Below are 20075 nucleotides of genomic sequence, written 5' to 3'. Positions count from 1 at the left end.
TTACAGACCTATATCCATCCTGCCCTGCCTTTCGAAAGTATTTGAAAGCCAAGTTAACAAACAGATCACCGACCATTTCGAATCCCACCGTACCTTCTCCGCAATGCAATCCGGTTTCCGAGCTGATCATGGGAGCACTTCAGCCACGCTCAAGGTCCTAAACGATATAATAACCGCGATCGATAATAGACAGTACTGTGCAGCCGTCTTCATCGACCTGGCCAAGGCTTTCGACTCTGTCAACCACCGCATTCTTATTGGCAGACTAAATAGCCTTGGTTTCTCAAATGACTGCCTCGCCTGGTTCACCAAATACTTCTCAGCTAGAGTTCAGTGTGTCAAATCGGAGGGCCTGTTGTCTCGACCTCTGGCAGTCTCTATGGGGGTGCCACAGGGTTCAATTCTTGGGCCGACTCTTTTCTCCGTGTATATCAATGATGTCGCTCTTGCTGCTGGTGACTCTCAGATCCACCTCTACGCAGACGACACCATTTTGTATACATCTGGCCCTTCATTGGACACTGTGTTAACAAACCTCCACGAGCTTCAATGCCATACAACACTCCTTCAGTAGCCTCCAACTGCTCTTAAACACTAGTCAAACTAAATGCATGCTCTTCAATCGAACGCTGCTGGCACCCGCCCACCCGACTAGAATCACCACTCTGACGCGGGTCTGACCTAGAGTATGTGGACAACTACAAATACCTAGGTGTCTGGTTAGACTGTAAACTCTCCTTCCAGACTCACATTAAGAATCTCCAATCCAAAGTTAAATCTAGAATTGGCTTCCTATTTCGCAACAAAGCCTCCTTCACTCATGCTGCCAAACATGCCCTCGTAAAACTGACTATCCTACCGATCCTTGACTTCGGCGATGTCATTTACAAAATAGCCTCCAACACTCTACTCAGCAAATTGGATGTAGTCTATCACAGTGCCATCCGTTTTGTCTCCAAAGCCCCATACACTACCCACCACTGTGACCTGTACGCTCTTGTTGGCTGGTCCTCACTACATGTTCGTCGTCAAACCCACTGGCTCCAGGCCATCTATAAATCACTGCTAGGCAAATCCCCGCCTTATCTTAGCTCATTGGTCACCATAGCAGCACCCACCCGTAGTCTGCGCTCCAGCAGGTATATCTCACTGGTCATTCCCAAAGCCAACACCTCCTTTGGCCGCCATTCCTTCCAGTTCTCTGCTGCCAATGACTGGAACGAATTGCAAAAATCTCTGAAGCTGGAGACTCTTATCTCCCTCACTAACTTTAAGCGTCAGTTGTCAGAGCAGCTTACCAATCACTGCACCTGTACACAGCCTTTCTGAAATTAGCCCACCCAACTACCTCATCCCTATATTGTTATTTATTTTGCTCTTTTGCACACCAGTATCTCTATTTGCACATTAATCTCTTGCACATCTAGCATTCCAGTGTTAATACTAATTGTAATTATTTTGCACTATAGCCTATTTATTGCCTTACCTCCATAACTTGCTACATTTGCACACACTGTATATATATTTTCTGTTGTATTTTTTGACTTTGTTTTTTTACCCCATATGTAACTCTGTGTTGTTGTTTTTAATCGCACTGCTTTGCTTTATCTTGGCCAGGTCGCAGTTGTAAATGAGAACTTGTTCTCAACTGGCTTACCTGGTTAAATAAAGGTGAAATAAATATGCTATGTATAAGAAAGTCAGCGGGAGCAAGTCTAATGTTGAGGAGGATGTCAGCAATCCCACCATGGTTGATCTGTCCGTGACGTTTATGGGTGATCCTGATTTCGCTAAACCTCCTGAGTTGACTTCTCCTTTGAAAACCCCAAAGGTGAGCAAGTTTGTAGGACCACTGAAGGAAGTGAGGGTCCTTACAGTTGATACTTCGATGTCTAAAGTAAAGATGTTTCCCTCTCCCCTCTTTTTGCTGAGATACATCCAGACGAGGAGTTTGATGAAATTGTGTGGGTTACTTTGACAGAGATGGCATTCTGATGAGGAAATGGCATTCTTGCGCCATTTCTGGGCAAGACGATTGGCCCAGTGTATCTCAAATTGTCGTTCCAGTTACACTTCCACAAGAGATACTGAGGTTGGCTCACAATGGTAGTATGGCAAGCCATCTTGGGGTCAACAAGACGTATGACCGTATCTTGTGAAACTTCTTCTGTCCTGGTCTGAAACAGGATGTTGTGGCTTGCTGTAAATCCTGTCGCGTTTTCCAGCGGACGGTTAAACCGAACCAAGCTGTACCGGTTGCCCCTTTGCAGCCTATTCCTGCCTTTGACAAACCTTTCAGCAGGATTCTGGTGGACTGTGTTGGTCCTTTGCCCAAAGATAAGAGTGGTAACCAGTTTCTCTTGAGTTTGAGAGACTGGGATGAAGGGGTCCCTCTTGTGCTGTTTGCAGTGAGAATCTGGAGAAGGCGCAAACATAAATGAAAGTTTGGTACGATCGAAAGGCCTGAAACCGCACTTTCGATGTGGGAGACACAGTCCTGGTTTTGTTGCCCATCCTGGGGTCACTGTTGCAAGGTCGCTTTTCAGGCCCTTACCCTACAGTGCAAAAAATTGGTAATCTGAATTACATCACCACACCGGAGTGCAGGAAAAAAAACCTGGCTGTGTCATGTCAACATGTTGAAACCACTCTTCACCCGCTACGATTGGGCGGCGAAGTCGGTGGAAACTGGAAGTGATGTTCTGCCTGTGGACACGGCTGTCACCATTGACTATAGTCTTCCTCAAGAGTATGAGGAAAGCCCAATACACCCTGTGCCAGTTGGACGGTTGAGTAACTCAGATATGTCTTTTTGGCACACTTGTCTCCGGAGGAAAAAGGCTACATTGTTGCACTGCATTTAGAATATCAGGATTTATTCTCAGATGTGCCAACTCAGACAAATGTACTAGAGCATGACATTAACGTTGGACTCTGACCCAATCAAACAAATTCCACTGAGGAAAATCACGAGAGGAAAGTTACTACGGATATTTCAGAAGTTTCCTCTTTAAATCAGACATGTCTGTGGTAAGGGCCTCCTGTAGCTCAGTTGGTAGAGCATGGCGCTTGCAACGCCAGGGTTGTGGGTTCGATTCCCACGGGGGGCCAGTATGAAAAATGTATGCACTCACTCACTGGAAAAACGCGTCTGCTAAATTACTAAAATGTAAATGTCAGGACAACTTGGTTGCTGATTGTCTCTCAAGGGTGGACAGTCAATAAGTTTTGCGTTTAGCCAGTGTGTAGCCCTGGCTCACAATTTATTTTGACTCCACATTTTGCAGTTTTGGAAATGAGTATTGTTTTGGTTGGGCTCGTTCCAAGGGGATGAGAGTTATAGAAGCGTACGTGAAAAAATATATACAGCAGTCAAAAGTTTGGACACACCTACTCATTCAAGGGTTTTTCTTTATTTTTACTATTTTCTACATTGTAGAATAATAGTGAAGACATCAAAACTATGAAATAATACATATGGAATCATGTAGTAACCAAAAAAGTGTTAAACAAATCAAATTATATTTGAGATTTGAGATTCTTCAAAGTAGCCACCCTTTGCCTTGATGACAGCTTTGCACACTCTTGGCATTCTCTAAACCAGCGTCATGAGGTAGCCACCTGGAATGCATTTCAATTAACAGGTGTACCTTGTTAACAGTTCATTTGTGGAATTTCTTTCCTTCTTAATGCGTTTGAGCAAATCAGTTGTGTTGTGACGCGGTAGGGGTGGTATACAGAACATAGCCCTATGTGGTAAAAGACCAAGTCCATATTATGGCAAGTACAGCTCAAATAAGCAAAGAGAAACGCAGTCCATCATTACTTTAAGACATGAAGGTCAGTCAATCCTGAAAATGTCAACTTTGAAAGTTTCTTCAAGTGCAGTCGCAAAAACCATCAAACGCTATGATGAAACTGGCTCTCATGAGGACCGCCACAGGAAAGGAAGACCCAGAGTTACCTCTGCTGCAGAGGATATGTTCATTAGAGTTAACTGCAACTCAGATTGTAGCCCAAATATATGCTTCACAGAGTTCAAGTAACAGACACATCTCAACATCAACTGTTCAGAGGAGACTGCGTGAATCAGGCCTTCATGGTCGAATTGCTGCAAAGAAACCACTACTAAAGGACACCAATAAGAAGAAGACTTCGCATGTGTGGTTCCCACCATGAAGCATGATAGTCCCACCATGAAGGCACACTTAACCAGCATGGCTACCACAGCATTCTGCAGCGATACGCCATCCCATCTGGTTTTGGGCTTAGTGGGACTATCATTTGTTTTTCAACAGGACAATGACCCAACACACCTCTAGGCTGTGTAAGGGCTATTTGACCAACAAGGAGGGTGATGGAGTGCTGCATCAGATGACCTGGCCTCCACAATCACCCGACCTCAACCCAATTGAGATGGTTTGGGATGAGTTGGACCGCAGAGTGAAGGAAAAGCAGCCAACAAGTGCTCAGCATGTGGGAACTCCTTCAAGACTGTTGGAAAAGCATTCCAGGTGAAGCTGGTTGAGAGAATGCCAAGAGTGTGCAAAGCTGTCATCAAGGCAAAGGGTGGCTACTTTGAAGAATCTAAAATATATTTTGATTTGTTTAACACTTTTTTGGTTTCTACATGATTCCATATGTGTTACTCCTCGGCCAGAGCATCCAGGTGCGCTCTGAACGAATGGACAATCTGATAATGCTCTGAATTACAGGAACAGTCTGCAGGAAACTACCGTAACGCCCATGACGTGCTGTTCAGTATGTACACTGAGCTGCAGACACAGAAGATCAGAATCCCTGCTGAGATGAACACCAACCTCATGATCCTCCACTCATACATCCTGGTTAAGGTAGAACTACACCACCAGCATCCTCTACTGTTATACCACTACACTACCCAGCATCCTCTGCTGCTATACCACTACACTACCCAGCATCCTCTACTGCTATACCACTACGCTACCCAGCATTCTCCATTCATACATCCTGGTTATGGTAGAACTACACTACCCAGCATCCTCCAGGGGCCTAGCCCGAACCATGAAAAACAGCCTGAGACCATTCGTCCTCCTCCACCAAACTTTACAGTTGGCACTATGCATTCGGGCAGGTAGCGTTCTTCTAGCATCCGCCAAACCCAGATTAGTCCGTCAGACTGCCAGATGGTGAAGCGTGATACATCATTCCAGAGAACGCGTTTCCACTGCTCCAGAGTCCAATGGCGGCGAGCTTTACACCACTCCAGCCGACGCTTGGCATTGCGTATGGTGATCTTAGGCTTGTGTGTGGCTGCTCGGCCATGGAAACCCATTTCATGAAGCTCCCAACTTCTTGTGCTGTTGCTTCCAGAGGCAGTTTGGAACTCGGTAGTGAGTGTTGCAACCGAAGACAGACAGTTTTTATGCGCTACATGCTTCAGCGGTCCAGTTCTGTGAGCTTGTGTGGCCTACTACTTCACGGCTGAGCCGTTGTTGCCCGTAGATGTTTCCACTTCACAATAACAGCACTTACAGTTGACCAGGGCAGCTCTAGCAGGGCAGAAATTTTACGAACTGACTTGTTGGAAAGGTGGCATCCTATGAATGTGCCACGTTGAAAGTCACTGAGCTCTTCAGTAAGGCCATTCTACTGCCAATGTTTGTCTATGGAGATTGCATGGCTGTGCTCGATTTTATACACCTGTCAGCAACAGGTGTGGCTGAAATAGCCAAATCCACTAATTTGAAGGAGTGTCCACATACTTTCGTATATATAGTGTACAACTACACTACGGAACATCCTCCACTCATACATCCTGGTTAAGGTAGAACTACACTACCCCGCATCCTCCACTCATGCATCCTGGTTATGGTAGAACTACACTACTGGGGGCCAGTTGATGATACCTGATGCTGTGATTATGGATTGATTGATGTATGGATTGATGTATTGACTGGTTGATGTATTGGTTGATTAATGTATGGTTTGGTTGATGTATTGGTTGATTGATGTATTGACTGGTTGATGTATTGACTGGTTGATGTATTGGTTGATTGATGTATTGGTTGATTTATGTATTGACTGGTTGATCTATTGACTGGTTGATTGATTGATGCATTGGTTGATGTATGGACTGGTTTATGTATTGTTTGATTGATGTATTGTTTTATTGATTGATTGATGTCTATGAAAATGTATGCACTCACTAACTGTAAGTCGCTCTGGATAAGAGCGTCTGCTAAATGACTAAAATGAAAATGTAAAATTTAGGAGCGCACTCCAGTTTGATTTTACAAACACACCCTTTGTCACTCACACTTGGCACTTTTGGTGAATGAGTTGGTTCCACCAGTAGCTTTCCTGCGGATATTGGTTGAAAATCTCTTGGTATGGACAAAAACATGTAGCACTGGTCAAGCATTTAAACTAAAGGCGGCCGCATGCTTCCCATCCGAAACAGTTCGTGCATATATTATGACATTTTGTGCCGGTTTTTGTTCTTTTTGGAGTTCTGTTTTGTGGCTGTTCGGCATACGACTGTTTTTTATCGGAAGCCGAAATATACGCCTCTTCGTCCGTGATTGGTCAACTGTAGGAGTGACGCGAGTTTCTGCTTCTTGTAGATTCTGGGCGAAATTCAGTGTGGATTCAACATGGCGAACGACAACATCGAGCATCGATTGACCGAGGATGTACAAAAGTACTTTCACCAGTACGATTCTAGCCATGCATTATAGAAAGACCAGCATGCAAATTCCAATTAATGGAGGGAGATTGCGGAGACGTTGGGGTCGGACCCAACCACTCGTTGGAAAAAGTAGGGGTAGGGTTCACGACAAGTTCGTCAAGGCAAAGAAACAAGGGCGCAGTGGAGATGCCGGTGGAAGCGCTAATTCAGAAATGTTGCTGCTGTCTTGTTCAGCATGTGAAGACTTAAAGCAACATGCCGTCTTCACCAAAGAATGGGGTATGTTGTATTTTCTATTGTATTCGACGAAAAGAGTAGCTATGTTTTGCTAACAATAGTTAGCCAGCGGCAAGCTGCATACTCATGCAGGGAAAGCAAGCAAGCCAACCAACTAAACTAAAGATCTTTACAACTTGATCAAACATCATGTCATAGAAAGAAAATCATAAGCTTCCCATATTGGTAACGTCAAAGTTTGGTAGTAAGGTCCAAATAGTCATAATGCTGCAAACGTTTGAGCACAGTTGAGTAACTACGGCAGGCCTACTGAACTCAAACGTTTGCAACATAGTCTATTGAAGTCTCGGTTAATGATTTGATGTTCATTAATGTTTTGGATATGTGTACTAAATAGGACTCAACTTTTATTTAAGGCACAAACGCCAGTGAATGGAGACAGAGCCTGGTTTTGTTCTCTACGCCCCAGCACTGCCTGTTCACCGGCCCCAAGCACTACCTCTGCCCCCAGTACTGACTGGTGATCGGCCCCCAGCCCATCTCCCGCACTAAAGTGCAGTGTAGAATTAGAAACTATCTCCATGCAGGACCTGGGAAGCTCTATCCTGAGCCAACCTCCAAGACCTACTCCACTGGCTTGCTCCTCACAGATGCCACAGAGCAGCAGCAGTAACAGGGTTGTGAGGAAAGAACTGCAGACACAGTCCTTGACACATCACTTAAAGGCATTGCAAATGATTGAAGACTTATCAAGATCTGGAGACCTTCATGCACCAAGCCACCAGCTTGTCCCAGAAGTAAAGAAAAAATAATTTCAGACTTTACTTTGATACCCTTTTCACTTGTTGTCCTTTTTCTTCCTCTCCTCACCCTGCACACTGCTCTCCAGACATGCCTAATTTCCCCCTTCTTCTCATCCTCTCCACAGGGTCCTGGCACCTATAGCTGATTTAATGGATAAACTTGCGTTGCTCATAAATATGTATCTACACTCTTGACCCTTCTGTTGTTTACATGTCTGGTCATAGCAGACACTTTTGTATTGGGGTTTCCTTTTAGAAGCAAGAAAATGTTTATTTGTGTGCTGAAAAAGCTGTTGGCATTTAATCTCAATACAATGCGTTCTATTTGTACATCAAGTGTTGACAATGTGCTAGGTACACCAAATTTAGTAGATCCCTGGAAATTCACACAAATTCCATTTGACAGTCAAGTGTTTGTGTACACTTATTCTAGCCGACTGCCGAACTGAAGCATGCTGACGCCTTAATTCTAGGGACACAGTTATCCAAGGGCAGAGGTCTTTTATGTATCCCTATAGTTCCTCATATGGGACAAAAATACAGGTAGCCTAATCATGGAACACTAAACATCAAGTAGTGCTCAGACTGGCCTCATTACCATAAACTAAAAAGTCTATGGCAGAATCGCCAACAGTTTGACAATAACGATCTAGTGCCATCTACTGGTATGTAGCGATTACCCATAAAAGGAATATTAACAAATCAGGGCATGAGTTCAGAAGTTACTGGGCCTGCAGGGAATCCACTGATGCAAATGCTACGGTTACCATCAAGCCATTTCTATAACAGAATTGATGTGGAACCCAGATGCACAGGATATCAAACTGCTATTTTGTTTGAGACCCTACAGAAAATATTGGAAACAGGAAGAGTAATTGAATTTAAGCGCTTCTCACCCCAGGCACAGAATAAAATTAAAAACAATCCAACACAGAACACTGTATGCAGACAACAATCAAGGCACAGGTGTCATCAGATACAGTGGACAGGAGAACAGAATGAACACGTCTGTAGCTGTGCCTTAAACAAGGCCAGAGACTCTACAGCCCTGACAATGACTAGAGGTGCACTCCACAGCAGAGGAGCCGTACAACTGAAAGCCATGTCACCCATAGTTTAGTCTGAAGGCAGCTGGACCTGGAGGAGTAAAGGGCATGTGTGGGGTAGGAAGAGGTCAGACAGGTACTGGGGTCCAGAGTTGTGGATAGCTTGGTAGGTGTGAACCGGGATTTTAAAGTCAATGCGTGAGCATATGGAGAGCCATTGGAGGTTGAACAGCACAGATTTTGTGCGCTCACAGGGGGTGTGGGTGAGGACACGTGTTGCACAGTTCTGGACATATTGTAGCCTTCTTAGGCACTTGGCAGATGCGCCAACAAACAAGGCATTACAATAGGCCAGACTGGATGAAAAAGGCGTGGATGAGTCTCTCACCTGCAGATTGTGACAGCATAGGTCGAACTCTGGCAATGTTCTGTAGATTGAAAGATTAGACTTCGGTCACACTTGATGTGGGCCTCAAACGAGAGCGGACAATCAAATATCGCCCAGGTTGTGACAAAACATTATGGAATCATGCTTATTAAAAAAAAGTTTATTAAACGTCTGTACAAAACATGAATTAATCAATTATATACAAAGATATACCCATCCCATTCAAGTATTAGAGGCAATGGTTTTCAATTGGGGCACCATTGGCTAAACTCATTCACCATCCTCATCTTCAGCAGGCAGTGGTCTGGATCTGAAAGGCGAGTGATTGACATTAGTTAGGACAGCAAATATGGCATCAATGCTGTTTTGCCCATAATTACATTTTAACTGGCTCTGCAGTGCACTGAAAATCGTACAGATGCATCCTGAAAATGTGAAACCTGGCTCATCACCTGAACTTGCATACATGCTTACAAACTGTTTGCTAGATGTACATCCAAACTTGGTTCAATACATTTCCAGAAACAGCAGGACTGTACTTGTAACCCATTGATTCTGCTTTGGCAAATACCTCCACTAGGCACAGGTATGTAAAAAAAAAAAAAACTTCCGGATCTGTTCCCAAAACGTTGCATTTAACAATCAGAACGTGTTCTTTGTATTGGCAACGTTTTTGGAACAGATTAAATAAATTATGAGTATAACTTCTGCAAGCACTCAAGTGGTACGCATTTTGGGGCCACTTTTAGACTAGTCCTAAAAACGAAGCTTAATAGAATGAACGTACTTCCTGGATGACTTGGACACTCCACTGACTCCAGCCTCTTCATCAACTGACTGGGGGAGGTGGTTCTCCTTCTCAGGCTTCCTGCTGGGCCCACCAAAGAAATCCCCAATTCCCTTCTGCCAAGTTGGGGTGGGCCGAGGACACACAGGATTACCACCAGCAAATTTACTCTTTGCTGCAAAACAATGCCAGCATTACATCACAATTTAGACATTTGCCATGAGTCCTCACCACTGATGAAAATATGAGCAAGAAACTCATCTGGAGGCAATACATTTACTTCATTTAGCAGACGCTCTTAGCCAGAGCGACTTACAATAGTTGTTTGTCATCTACCAAAGACTACATTGAAATATGGGGTTATTAGCTAGTCAACGTTACTTTTTTAGGGTGAATGAAATGTTGACTCACCAGGTGTGCCTGCTTGAGAGCTGCTTGATGCATTAGTAGAACTCGAGGCACCCAATGACTTCCTGGGTGCAGATGCAGCCACAGCTGAAAATGTATAAATGAGTTAGCTAACAAGTAATTTTAACAAGCAAAGTATTAGCTATATTGCAATGCAGAGTTTAATCTGATCTGGCAATGTTTTGCAAAGTAATCGACACCGCCATATGTATTGCTGGCTTCCTTAGTTTGGGCGGCGAAATTGCCGCCAGATTGAGGATAATGATTTCCAATAGTTTGCCAACGTTAGCGAACCAAAGACGCTAATAAAGACATGTTACGTCAATTCTTTATCCAATCTTTAGTTGTACAGTAACGATCAAAAACGTTTAACTTATTGATGCAGGTGAAGTTTAGGGTAACAATCCAATCCTGCACAAATGATGAGACGTGAGAACATAGCTAGCTAGATAATGCAACATCCGGCTGGGATGCGTGCAATCTGTGTTCACGATTCTATTGAAATGGCGGGAGACCGGCATCTAACCCGGTCAATGAAGTTAGCAAAATCACTGAAATCGAACATCAAGTTAATTAAAGATAGAATAAATGTAGGAGTGGCAATTATGTTCGCAAAACTTCAGTTGACTACGGTAATTAAGTAGTTAACGTTAGCGATTCCAGTTTCGCACTCAGAATAACCAGCAAGCTAATTACATATTCATCAGGTTTTGATTGCAGAACATTACCTTTTCTGTAAGTTCCGGGGACACTGTCTGCCTTCGTCCTCACCATGTTCTAATTTTCACCAATAAACCTGATACAAACGGGACGTGGACCTTCACTGGCGACTCCACGAAAGCCCAATGTTAATTCTGCTTTCCCGCCTAGGTTTAAATCACGAGTGTGTGTGTGTTTTGGCTCCTCTGACGTCATTGGTTAGTAACTATTTCCCTCCCCTTCACGAAAGCCTCGCAGAGTTTCTAAACCCAGAGGCGCAACATCGCAAGACTTCCGGGAACACTTACGAAACAGAGCAAGCAGACCAGGCCGGGGTTTGTGAAGTCAATGAGAGAAGCAAACATTTTACATTTACATTTTACACATTTAGCAGACGCTCTTAACCAGAGCGACTTACAGTTAGTGCATACATTTTTTTTCTTCATACTGGCCACCCGTGGCAATCGAACCCACAACCCTGGCGTTGCAAGCGCCATGCTCTACCAACTGAGCTACACGGGACCACAAAAATGTCTTCGTTAGTTGTTGATTTTCTCGAAATCTAAAGGCACAACCTAGATTCGAGACAATGTCTTAAGTAGTTGAACATGTTATTACTCCAACCTCGTGAAAGTGACACGTTTTAATTTTCGTCAACAGATACTTTATATTGAAAGAGTGCCGTATTTGACGGACTGCATATGCGCAGTTTGGCGCGAGACGATCCTTAGACCACAGATAGTTTAAAAATGTTTTGCTTAGACCCGATGACATGTTTCTGCGCATGAGCTTCGCTAGCCAACGTCGCCATGACATCGCCTACAGGTGTGATCGGGGATTTATATTGGAGAAGCAGTTTTAGCATATCTTCTTACTGTACTATCTTTGGCTTCGCCTCTGGCAGCTTAACACACACACCCCACTAATCGACTAATGCAGTGGTTCCCAACCAGGTTCTAGGGGGTAACTGCCCCACCCCCTTTTTGAGTAAAGTAGTAATATGTTGGATGAGTGTGTTGGGGCCAACTGCCTTTCTACCTGTCATTTAGACAATGACTAGCCCAGTTACCACTAGTTTATGCTAACTTGCTAGCTAGCAACTTCACTAGCAGGAAATGCTAGCCAGCTAGCTAGTTAGCATAAGCTGCTAGGAGTGCTAGCTAGCAACCATACTACCAGATCGTCTGAGGTAAAATACATTAAAAAGATAACGTAACTTAATTGCAGTTGTAAATGTTTCCACTAGTGACTGATAGCTTTACAGTTGTTACTTTATAGCCTTTTAGCTATTTTACACAGCATTTTATGTCATATTGCTGGATCGCTAGCTACGTTTTTAAGAGAGAGTTTTTCAATTGGCATCTCTCCCTCTGTTTTAAGTCACAGATGGGGACTGGATTAGGTGTGAGCAGTGCAGGAGGTGGGCTGATGAGTTGTGCTCCAATTTGATTGGGGATAGCTTTATTTGTGACCTATGTACAAATTAGAATTGTGCAATTTGGGCTCCCGAGTGGCGCAGCGTTCTAAGGCACTGCATCTCAGTGCTTGAGGCGTCACTACAGACTCCCTGGTTCGATTCCAGGCTGTATCACAACCGGCTGTGATTGGGAGTCCCATAGGGCGGCGCACAATTGGCCCAGCGTCGTCCGGGTTTGGCCGGTGTAGGCCGTCATTGTAAATCATAATTTGTTCTTAACTGACTTGCCTAGTTAAATAAAGGTTACATAAAAATGGTGCAATAGAGCTTCTGGATATCAGGACAGTGATTGCTCACCTCGTATTGGACAAATATTTTTTTCTTCAACAAGTCGGATGCGAAGGATATCCTACAGACACCCGACAAGGCCCAAATCCCCGTCATTCGCATGAGAAAGAGACAGAGATATCGTGGACGTAGGTCGGGGTGCCTTGTAAGGATCCGACGGCGAGCAAGTAAACTGCCTCTTCCATCAATCCTATTAGCCAATGTTCAATCATTTGAAAATAAATGAGACAACCTAAGATTAAGGTTATCCTACCAACGGGACATTAAAAACTGTAATATCTTATGTTTCACCGAGTCGTGGCTGAACGACGAAATGGACAACATACAGCTGACGGGATATACGCTACATCGGCAGGATAGAACGGCTGACTCCGGTAAGACAAGGGGGGCGGTCTGTGTATATTTGTAAACAACAGCTAGTGTATAAAATCTAATACTAAGGAAGTCTCTAGGTCTTGCTCGCCAGAGGTAGAGTATCTCATGATAAGCTGTAGACCACACTATTTACCAAGAGAGTTTTCATATATGTTTTTCGTAGCTGTCTATTTATCACCACAAACCGATGCTGGCACTAAGACTGCACTCAACAAGCTGTATAAGGCCATAAGCAAACAAGAAAATGCTCATCCAGAGGCCGGGGACTTTAATGCAGGGAAACTTAAATCTGTTCTACCTAATTTCTACCAGCATGTTAAATGTGCAACCAGAGGAAAAAAAACTCTAGACCACCTTTACTCCACACACAGAGACGCATACAAAGCTCTCCCTTGCCCTCCATTTGGCAAATCTGACCATCTCTATCCTCCTGATTCCTGCTTTATAAGCAAAAACTAAAGCAGGAGGTACCAGTGACTCGCTCAATACGGAAGTGGTCAGATGATGCAGGTGCTAAGCTACAGAACTGTTTTGCTACCACAGACTGGAATATGTTTTGGGATTCTTCCGATGGCATTGAGGAGTACACCACATCAGTCACTGGCTTCATCAATAAGTGCATCGATGACGTTGTCCCCACAGTGACAGTACGTACATACCCCAACCAGAGGCCATGGATTACAGGCAACATCCGCACTGAGCTAAAGGGTAGAGCTGCCGCTTTCAAGGAGCGGGACTCTAACCCGGACGCTTATAAGAAATCCCGCTATGCCCTCCGACGAACCATCGAACAGGCAAAGAGTCAATACAGGACTAAGATTGAATCGTACTACACCGGCTCTGACGCTCGTCGGATGTGGCAGGGCTTGAAAACTATTACAGACTACAAAGGGACGCACAGCTGCGAGCTGCCCAGTGACACAAGCCTACCAGACAAGCTAAATCACTTCTATGCTCGCTTCGAGGCAAGCAACACTGAAGCATGCATGAGAGCACCAGCTGTTCCGGATTACTATGTGATCACGCTCTCCGTAGCCGATGTGAGTAAGACTTTTAAGCAGGTCAACATTCACAAGGCCGCAGGGCCAGACGGATTACCAGGACATGTACTCCGAGCATGTGCTGACCAACTGGCAAGTGTCTTCACTGACATTTTCAACATGTCCCTGACTGAGTCTGTAATACCAACATGTTTCACGCAGACCACCACTAAGATAACCTGCCTAAATGACTATCGACCCGTGGCACTCACGTCTGTAGCCATGAAGTGCTTTGAAAGGCTGGTCATGGCCCACATCAACACCATTATCCCAGAAACCCTAGACCCACTCCAATTTGCATACCGCCCCAACAGATCCACAGATGATGCAATCTCTATTGCACTCCACACTGCCCTTTCCCAGCTGGACAAGAGGAACACCTACGTGAGAATGCTATTCATTGACTACAGCTCAGCGTTCAACACCATATTGCCCTCAAAGCTCATCACTAAGCTAAGGATCCTGGGACTAAACACCTCCCTCTGCAACTGGATCCTGGACTTCCTGACGGGCCGCCCCCAGTTGGTAAGGGTAGGTAACAACACATCTGCCACGCTGATCCTCAACACGGGGGCCCCTCAGGGGTGCGTGCTCAGTCCCCTCCTGTATTCCCTGTTCACCCATGACTGCATGGCCAGGCACGACTCCAACACCATCATTAAGTTTGCCGACGACACAACAGTGGTAGGCCTGATCACGACAACGATGAGACAGACGATAGGGAGGAGGTCAGAGACCTGGCCCTGTGGTGCCAGGATAACAACCTCTCCCTCAACGTGATCAAGACAAAAGGAGATGATTGTGGACTACAGGGGAAAAAAAGAGGACTGAGTACGCCCCCATTCTCATTGACGGGGCTGCAGTGGAACAGGTTGAGAGCTTCAAGTTCCTTGGTGTCCACATCACCAACGAACTATCATGGTCCAAACACACCAAGACAGTCGTGAAGAGGGCACGACAAAGCCTATTTCCCCTCAGGAGACTGAAAAGATTTGGCATGGGTCCTCAGATCCTGAAAAAGTTCTACAGTTGCACCATCGAGAGCATCCTGACTGGTTGCATCACCTCCTGGTATGGCAACTGCTCGGCCTCCGACCGCAAGGCACTACAGAGGGTAGTGCGTACGGCCCAGTCCTGCCATCCTGGACCTCTATACCAGGCGGTGTCAGAGGAAGGCCTTCAAAATTTAAGACTCCAGCCACCCTAGTCATAGACTGTTCTCTCTGCTACCGCACGGCAAGCAGTACCGGAGCGCCAAGTCTAGGTCCAAAAGGCTTCTCAACAGCTTCTACCCCCAAGCCACAAGACTCCTGAACAGCTAATCATGGCTACCCGGACTATTTGCACTGCCCCCCCACCCCCCCACCCATCCCCCTCTTTTACGCTGCTGCTACTCAGTTTATTATTTATGCATAGTCACTTTAACTCTACCCACATGTACATATTACCTCAATTACCTCGACTAGCCGGTGCCCCCGCACATTGACTCTGCACCGGTACCCCCCTGTATATAGTCTCCCTACTGTTATTTTATTTTACTGCTGCTCTTTAGTTATTTGCTTTTCTTTTTTATAAAAAAGTAGCATTGTTGGTTAAGGGCTTGTAAGTAAGTATTTACATTTTACATTTGAGTCATTTAGCAGACGCTCTTATCCAGAGCGACTTACATCCAGAGTGAGTGCATACATTATTTTTTTATTTTTCATACTGTAATGTCTACACCTGTTGTATTCGGCACATGTGGCAAATAACATTTGATTTGATAAGAGTTACCACATCAATGTTACACTGAGTGAAGTTGTTATTAAATGTTATATTCCAATGGTATTTTAATGTTATTAGTTATATTCCATTCCAATATTATATTCCAATGAATATTTTTTTAAATGAATTATAAACAACTATTGAAAACCTTTTGCTCCTGAATATCATTTTAAAGTGCTGGGATTTAAAATCTTGCATTATTCAAATAATATTTAGTGCAATTGTACATAATGGATTGTATGGAAAAGGAACAACAAAGAAAGAACAAAGAAAGTTAATGTGCAGGTGAGTTAAAAATAGTGACTTTACATCAAATCTCCTCATAGTGCGGATATTAATGGTGACATGTGCAACACCATTTATCCCCCCCATATTTTATTAAAATAATTAATATAAGACAACTAGACTTAGCTTTTAAGTATTACTTACTGAAGAATTTCTAAATGAAACGGACTAAATGGATTTTAAAACCCTATGCCATATTCTTCTACTGGGGTAACAGTTATCCCGGTACTTTAAAAAAAGCGTCTCTTTTCTAAAACCAACATTTCATGAGATAACTAAAAAAGTGTACACTGTAGCCATTTATTTCCATTTATAGTTTATCCACCTAAGCATGACCTTCATCCACATAACAGTGTAGTAGGGTACTAGGGGGGGCTAGTTACCCCCTAGTACCCTACTACACTGAACAAAAATATAAACATAACATGTAAAGTATTGATCCCATGTTTCATGAGCGGAAATAAAAGATCCCCGAAATTTCACATACACACAAAAGGCTTCTTTCTCTCAAATGTTGTGCACAAAATTGTTTACATCCCTGTTAGTGAGCATTTCTTATTTGCCAAGATAATCCATCCACCTGACAGGTGTGGCATATCAAGAAGCTGATTAAACGGCATGATCATTACACAGGTGCACCTTGTGCGGGGGACAATAAAAGGCCACTAAAATGTGCAGTTTTGTCACAAAACACAATGCCACAAATGTCTCAAGTTTTGAGGGAGCATGCAATTGGCATGCTGATTGCAGGAATGTCCACCAGAGCTGTTGCCAGAGAATTGAATGTTCATTTCTTTACCATAAACCGCCTCCAACGTCATTTTAGAGAATTTGGCAGTATGTCCAACCGACCCACAACCTCATGTGGGAAAGCGGTTTGCTGATGTCAACATTGTGAACAGAGTTCCCCATTGTGGCGGTGGGGTTATGGTATGGGCAGGCATAAGCTACAGACAAACACAATAGCATTTTATCGCAATGGCAATTTGAATGCAAAGAGATACCGTGACGAGATCCTAAAGCCCATTGTCGTGCCATTCATCCGCCGCCATCACCTCATGTTTCAGCATGATAATGCAAGGCCCCATGTCACAAGGATCGGTACACAATTCCTGGAAGCTGAAAATGTCCCAGTTCTTCAATGGGCTGCATACTCACTAGACATGTCACCCATTGAGCATGTTTGGGATGCTCTGATCGACATGTAAGACAGCGTGTTCCAGTTCACGCCCAATATCCAGCAACTTCACTCAGCTTTTGAAGAGGAGTGGGACAACATTCCACAGGTCACAATCAACAGCCTGATCAACTCCATGTGAGGTGTGTCGCGCTGCATGAGACAAATGGGGGTCAAGCCAGATACTGACTGGTTTTCTGATCCACGCCCCTACTTATTTTGTGACCAACAGATGCATATCTGTATTCTCAGTCATGTGCAATCCATTGCTTGAGTCCTAATTTATTTATTTAAATTGACTGATTTCCTTATATGAACTGTAACTCAGTAAAATCGTTAATTGTTGCATGTTGCGTTTATATTTTTGTTCAGTATAGGTTGTCACTAGTTACCACAGCCACAAAGTCAAAATGGCTATATCGTAAAATGTCATAAACAAAAAAATACAATACTTTTTTTTTGTTTTTAAGGTAATGGACACCTGACCTTATATTTAAAGCCTTTTGGAATGCACATTTTACAGTAAATAAGAAGTGATATTTCATGGGGACATAAAAGGCACCGCATGGTAGGAATGACCCACTTGTGTTATGTGACTAATGATTTGTTGGCACAGATAGTTTGTTTACATTTTTACTGTTGTGGCTAGATGAAGTACGCCTACAGCTCCATCTAGTGGTCATGTCGGGGACAACAGTTGTATAGCCTAGCTCTAACCCTTTTCCTAACCTTAACCTCATTCTCCGTAACCTGCTACGTTAATTTACCAAACCTGCTGCGTTAATTATCCTAACTTGAAATGTAAAACAAAGCATCTGTGGCGACAAATCATCAGTATCACCACACCGGTACTTCGAGGGTTAATTTTGCATGGTCTGAGTAGAGACAAATCCTTAGCTCTGTGCTAGTTGGTAGAAATCTTCACCATGATAGAATAGAATAGATCATTTATTGTTCATTGCCCTTCCCAACACCCCCAGAGCAGAATGGCATAAGGAGCTATATACCACAAAAGAAAAACATTAAGTCAATCAAATCGAACAAGTTTATTCTCTGAAAGGTCTTGTTTACAGCTAGGCATAAGTGTGTGTGAGGAAGAGGGGGAAGCAGTGTGGGGCAGGTGTGCAAAAATACAGTATGAGAGGTACAGTTGAAGTCGGAAGTTTACGTACACTTAGGTTGGAGTCATTAAAATTCGTTTTTCAACCACTCCACAAATTTCTTGTTAACAAACTTTAGTTTTGGCAAGTCGGTTAGGACATCTACTTTGTGCATTTTTCCAACAATTGTTTACAGACAGATTATTTCACTTATAATTCACTGTATCACAATTCCAGTGGGTCAGAAGTTTACATACACTAAGTTGACTGTGCCTTTAAACAGCTTGGAAAATTCCAGAAAATGATGTCATGGCTTTAGAAGCTTCTGATAGGCTAATTGACATCATTTGAGTCAATTGTAGGTGTACCTGTGAATGTATTTCAAGGACTACCTTCAAACTCAGTGCCTCTTTGCTTGACATCATGGGAAAATCAAAAGAAATCAGCCAAGACCTCAGAAAAAAAATTGTAGACCTCCATAAGTCTGGTTCATCCTTGGGAGCAATTTCCAAACGCCTGAAGGTAACACGTCCATCTGTACAAACAATAGTACGCAAGTATAAACACCATGGGACCACGCAGCCGTCATACCTCTCAGGAAGGAGACGCGTTCTGTCTCCTAGAGATGAACGTACTTTGGTGCGAAAAGTGCAAATCAATCCCAGAACAACAGCAAAGGACCTTGTGAAGATGCTGGAGGAAACGGGTTCAAAAGTATCTATATCCACAGTAAAACGAGTCCTATATCGACAACCTGAAAGGGCGCTCAAAAGGGAAGAAGCCACTGCTCCAAAACCGCCATAAAAAAGCCAGACTACGGTTTGCAACTGCACATGGGGACAAAGATCGTACTTTTTGGAGAAATGTCCTCTGGTCTGATGAAACAAAAATAGAACTGTTTGGCAACAATGACCATCGTTATGTTTGGAGGAAAAAGGGGGACGCTTGCAAGCCGAAGAACACCATCCCAACCGTGAAGCATGGGGGTGGCAGCATCATGCTGTGGGGGTGCTTTGCTGCAGGAGGGACTGGTGCACTTCACAAACTAGATGGCATGATGAGGAAGGAAAATTATGTGGATATATTGAAGCAACATCTCAAGACATCAGTCAGGAAGTTAAAGCTTGGTCGCAAATGGGTCTTCCAAATGGACAATGACCCCAAGCATACTTCCAAAGTTGTGGCAAAATGGCTTAAGGACAACAAAGTCAAGGTATTGGAGTGGCCAACACAAAGCCCTGACCTCAATCATATAGAACATTTGTGGGCAGAACTGAAAAAGCGTGTGCGAGCAAGGAGGCCTACAAACCTGACTCAGTTACACCAGCTCTGTCAGGAGGAATGGGCCAAAATTCACCCAACCTATTGTGGGAAGCTTGTGGAAGGCTATCCGAAACGTTTGACCCAAGTTAAACAATTTAAAGGCAACGCTACCAAATACTAATTGAGTGTATGTAAACTTCTGACCCACTGGGAATGTGATGAAAGAAATCAAAGTTGAAAAAAAATCAGTGTCTCTACTATTATTCTG

General features: G+C 43.8%; 1 protein-coding gene and 1 long non-coding RNA gene across 2 annotated transcripts; one reads left to right on the top strand and one right to left on the bottom strand.

Moving 5' to 3' along the window:
* The first annotated feature begins 6572 nt into the window (after positions 1 to 6572).
* Positions 6573 to 7905, top strand: LOC121532220. The gene is made up of 2 exons (XR_005994262.2): positions 6573 to 6949; positions 7324 to 7905. It is a non-coding gene; the product is annotated as an uncharacterized LOC121532220 (long non-coding RNA).
* Positions 7906 to 9289: 1384 nt separating this feature from the next.
* Positions 9290 to 11224, bottom strand: LOC121532219 (PCNA-associated factor). Its single transcript, XM_041838024.2, has 4 exons — positions 11068 to 11224; positions 10343 to 10426; positions 9932 to 10106; positions 9290 to 9454 (listed from the first exon to the last, which is right to left on the bottom strand). The coding sequence occupies exons 1-4, from the start codon at positions 11111 to 11113 to the stop codon at positions 9415 to 9417; spliced, it is 345 nt and encodes a 114-aa protein (XP_041693958.1). The 5' UTR covers positions 11114 to 11224; the 3' UTR covers positions 9290 to 9414.
* Positions 11225 to 20075: the final 8851 nt, after the last annotated feature.

Source organism: Coregonus clupeaformis, chromosome 19, assembly GCF_020615455.1.
Source record: "Coregonus clupeaformis isolate EN_2021a chromosome 19, ASM2061545v1, whole genome shotgun sequence".
Taxonomy (NCBI): domain Eukaryota; kingdom Metazoa; phylum Chordata; class Actinopteri; order Salmoniformes; family Salmonidae; genus Coregonus; species Coregonus clupeaformis.
Note: the sequence above shows the minus strand (reverse complement) of the source record. Positions and strands in the feature narration are given on the sequence as shown.

Coding starts and splice junctions, on each gene's coding strand:
- LOC121532219 (XM_041838024.2), bottom strand. CDS start 11,113: ATGGTGAGGACGAAGGCAGACAGTGTCCCCGGAACTTACAGAAAAG. Junction 10,107..10,342: donor CTCTCAAGCAGGCACACCTG/GTGAGTCAACAT, acceptor ATTGTTTTGCAG/CAAAGAGTAAATTTGCTGGT. Junction 9,455..9,931: donor GTGTCCAAGTCATCCAGGAA/GTACGTTCATTC, acceptor CTCGCCTTTCAG/ATCCAGACCACTGCCTGCTG.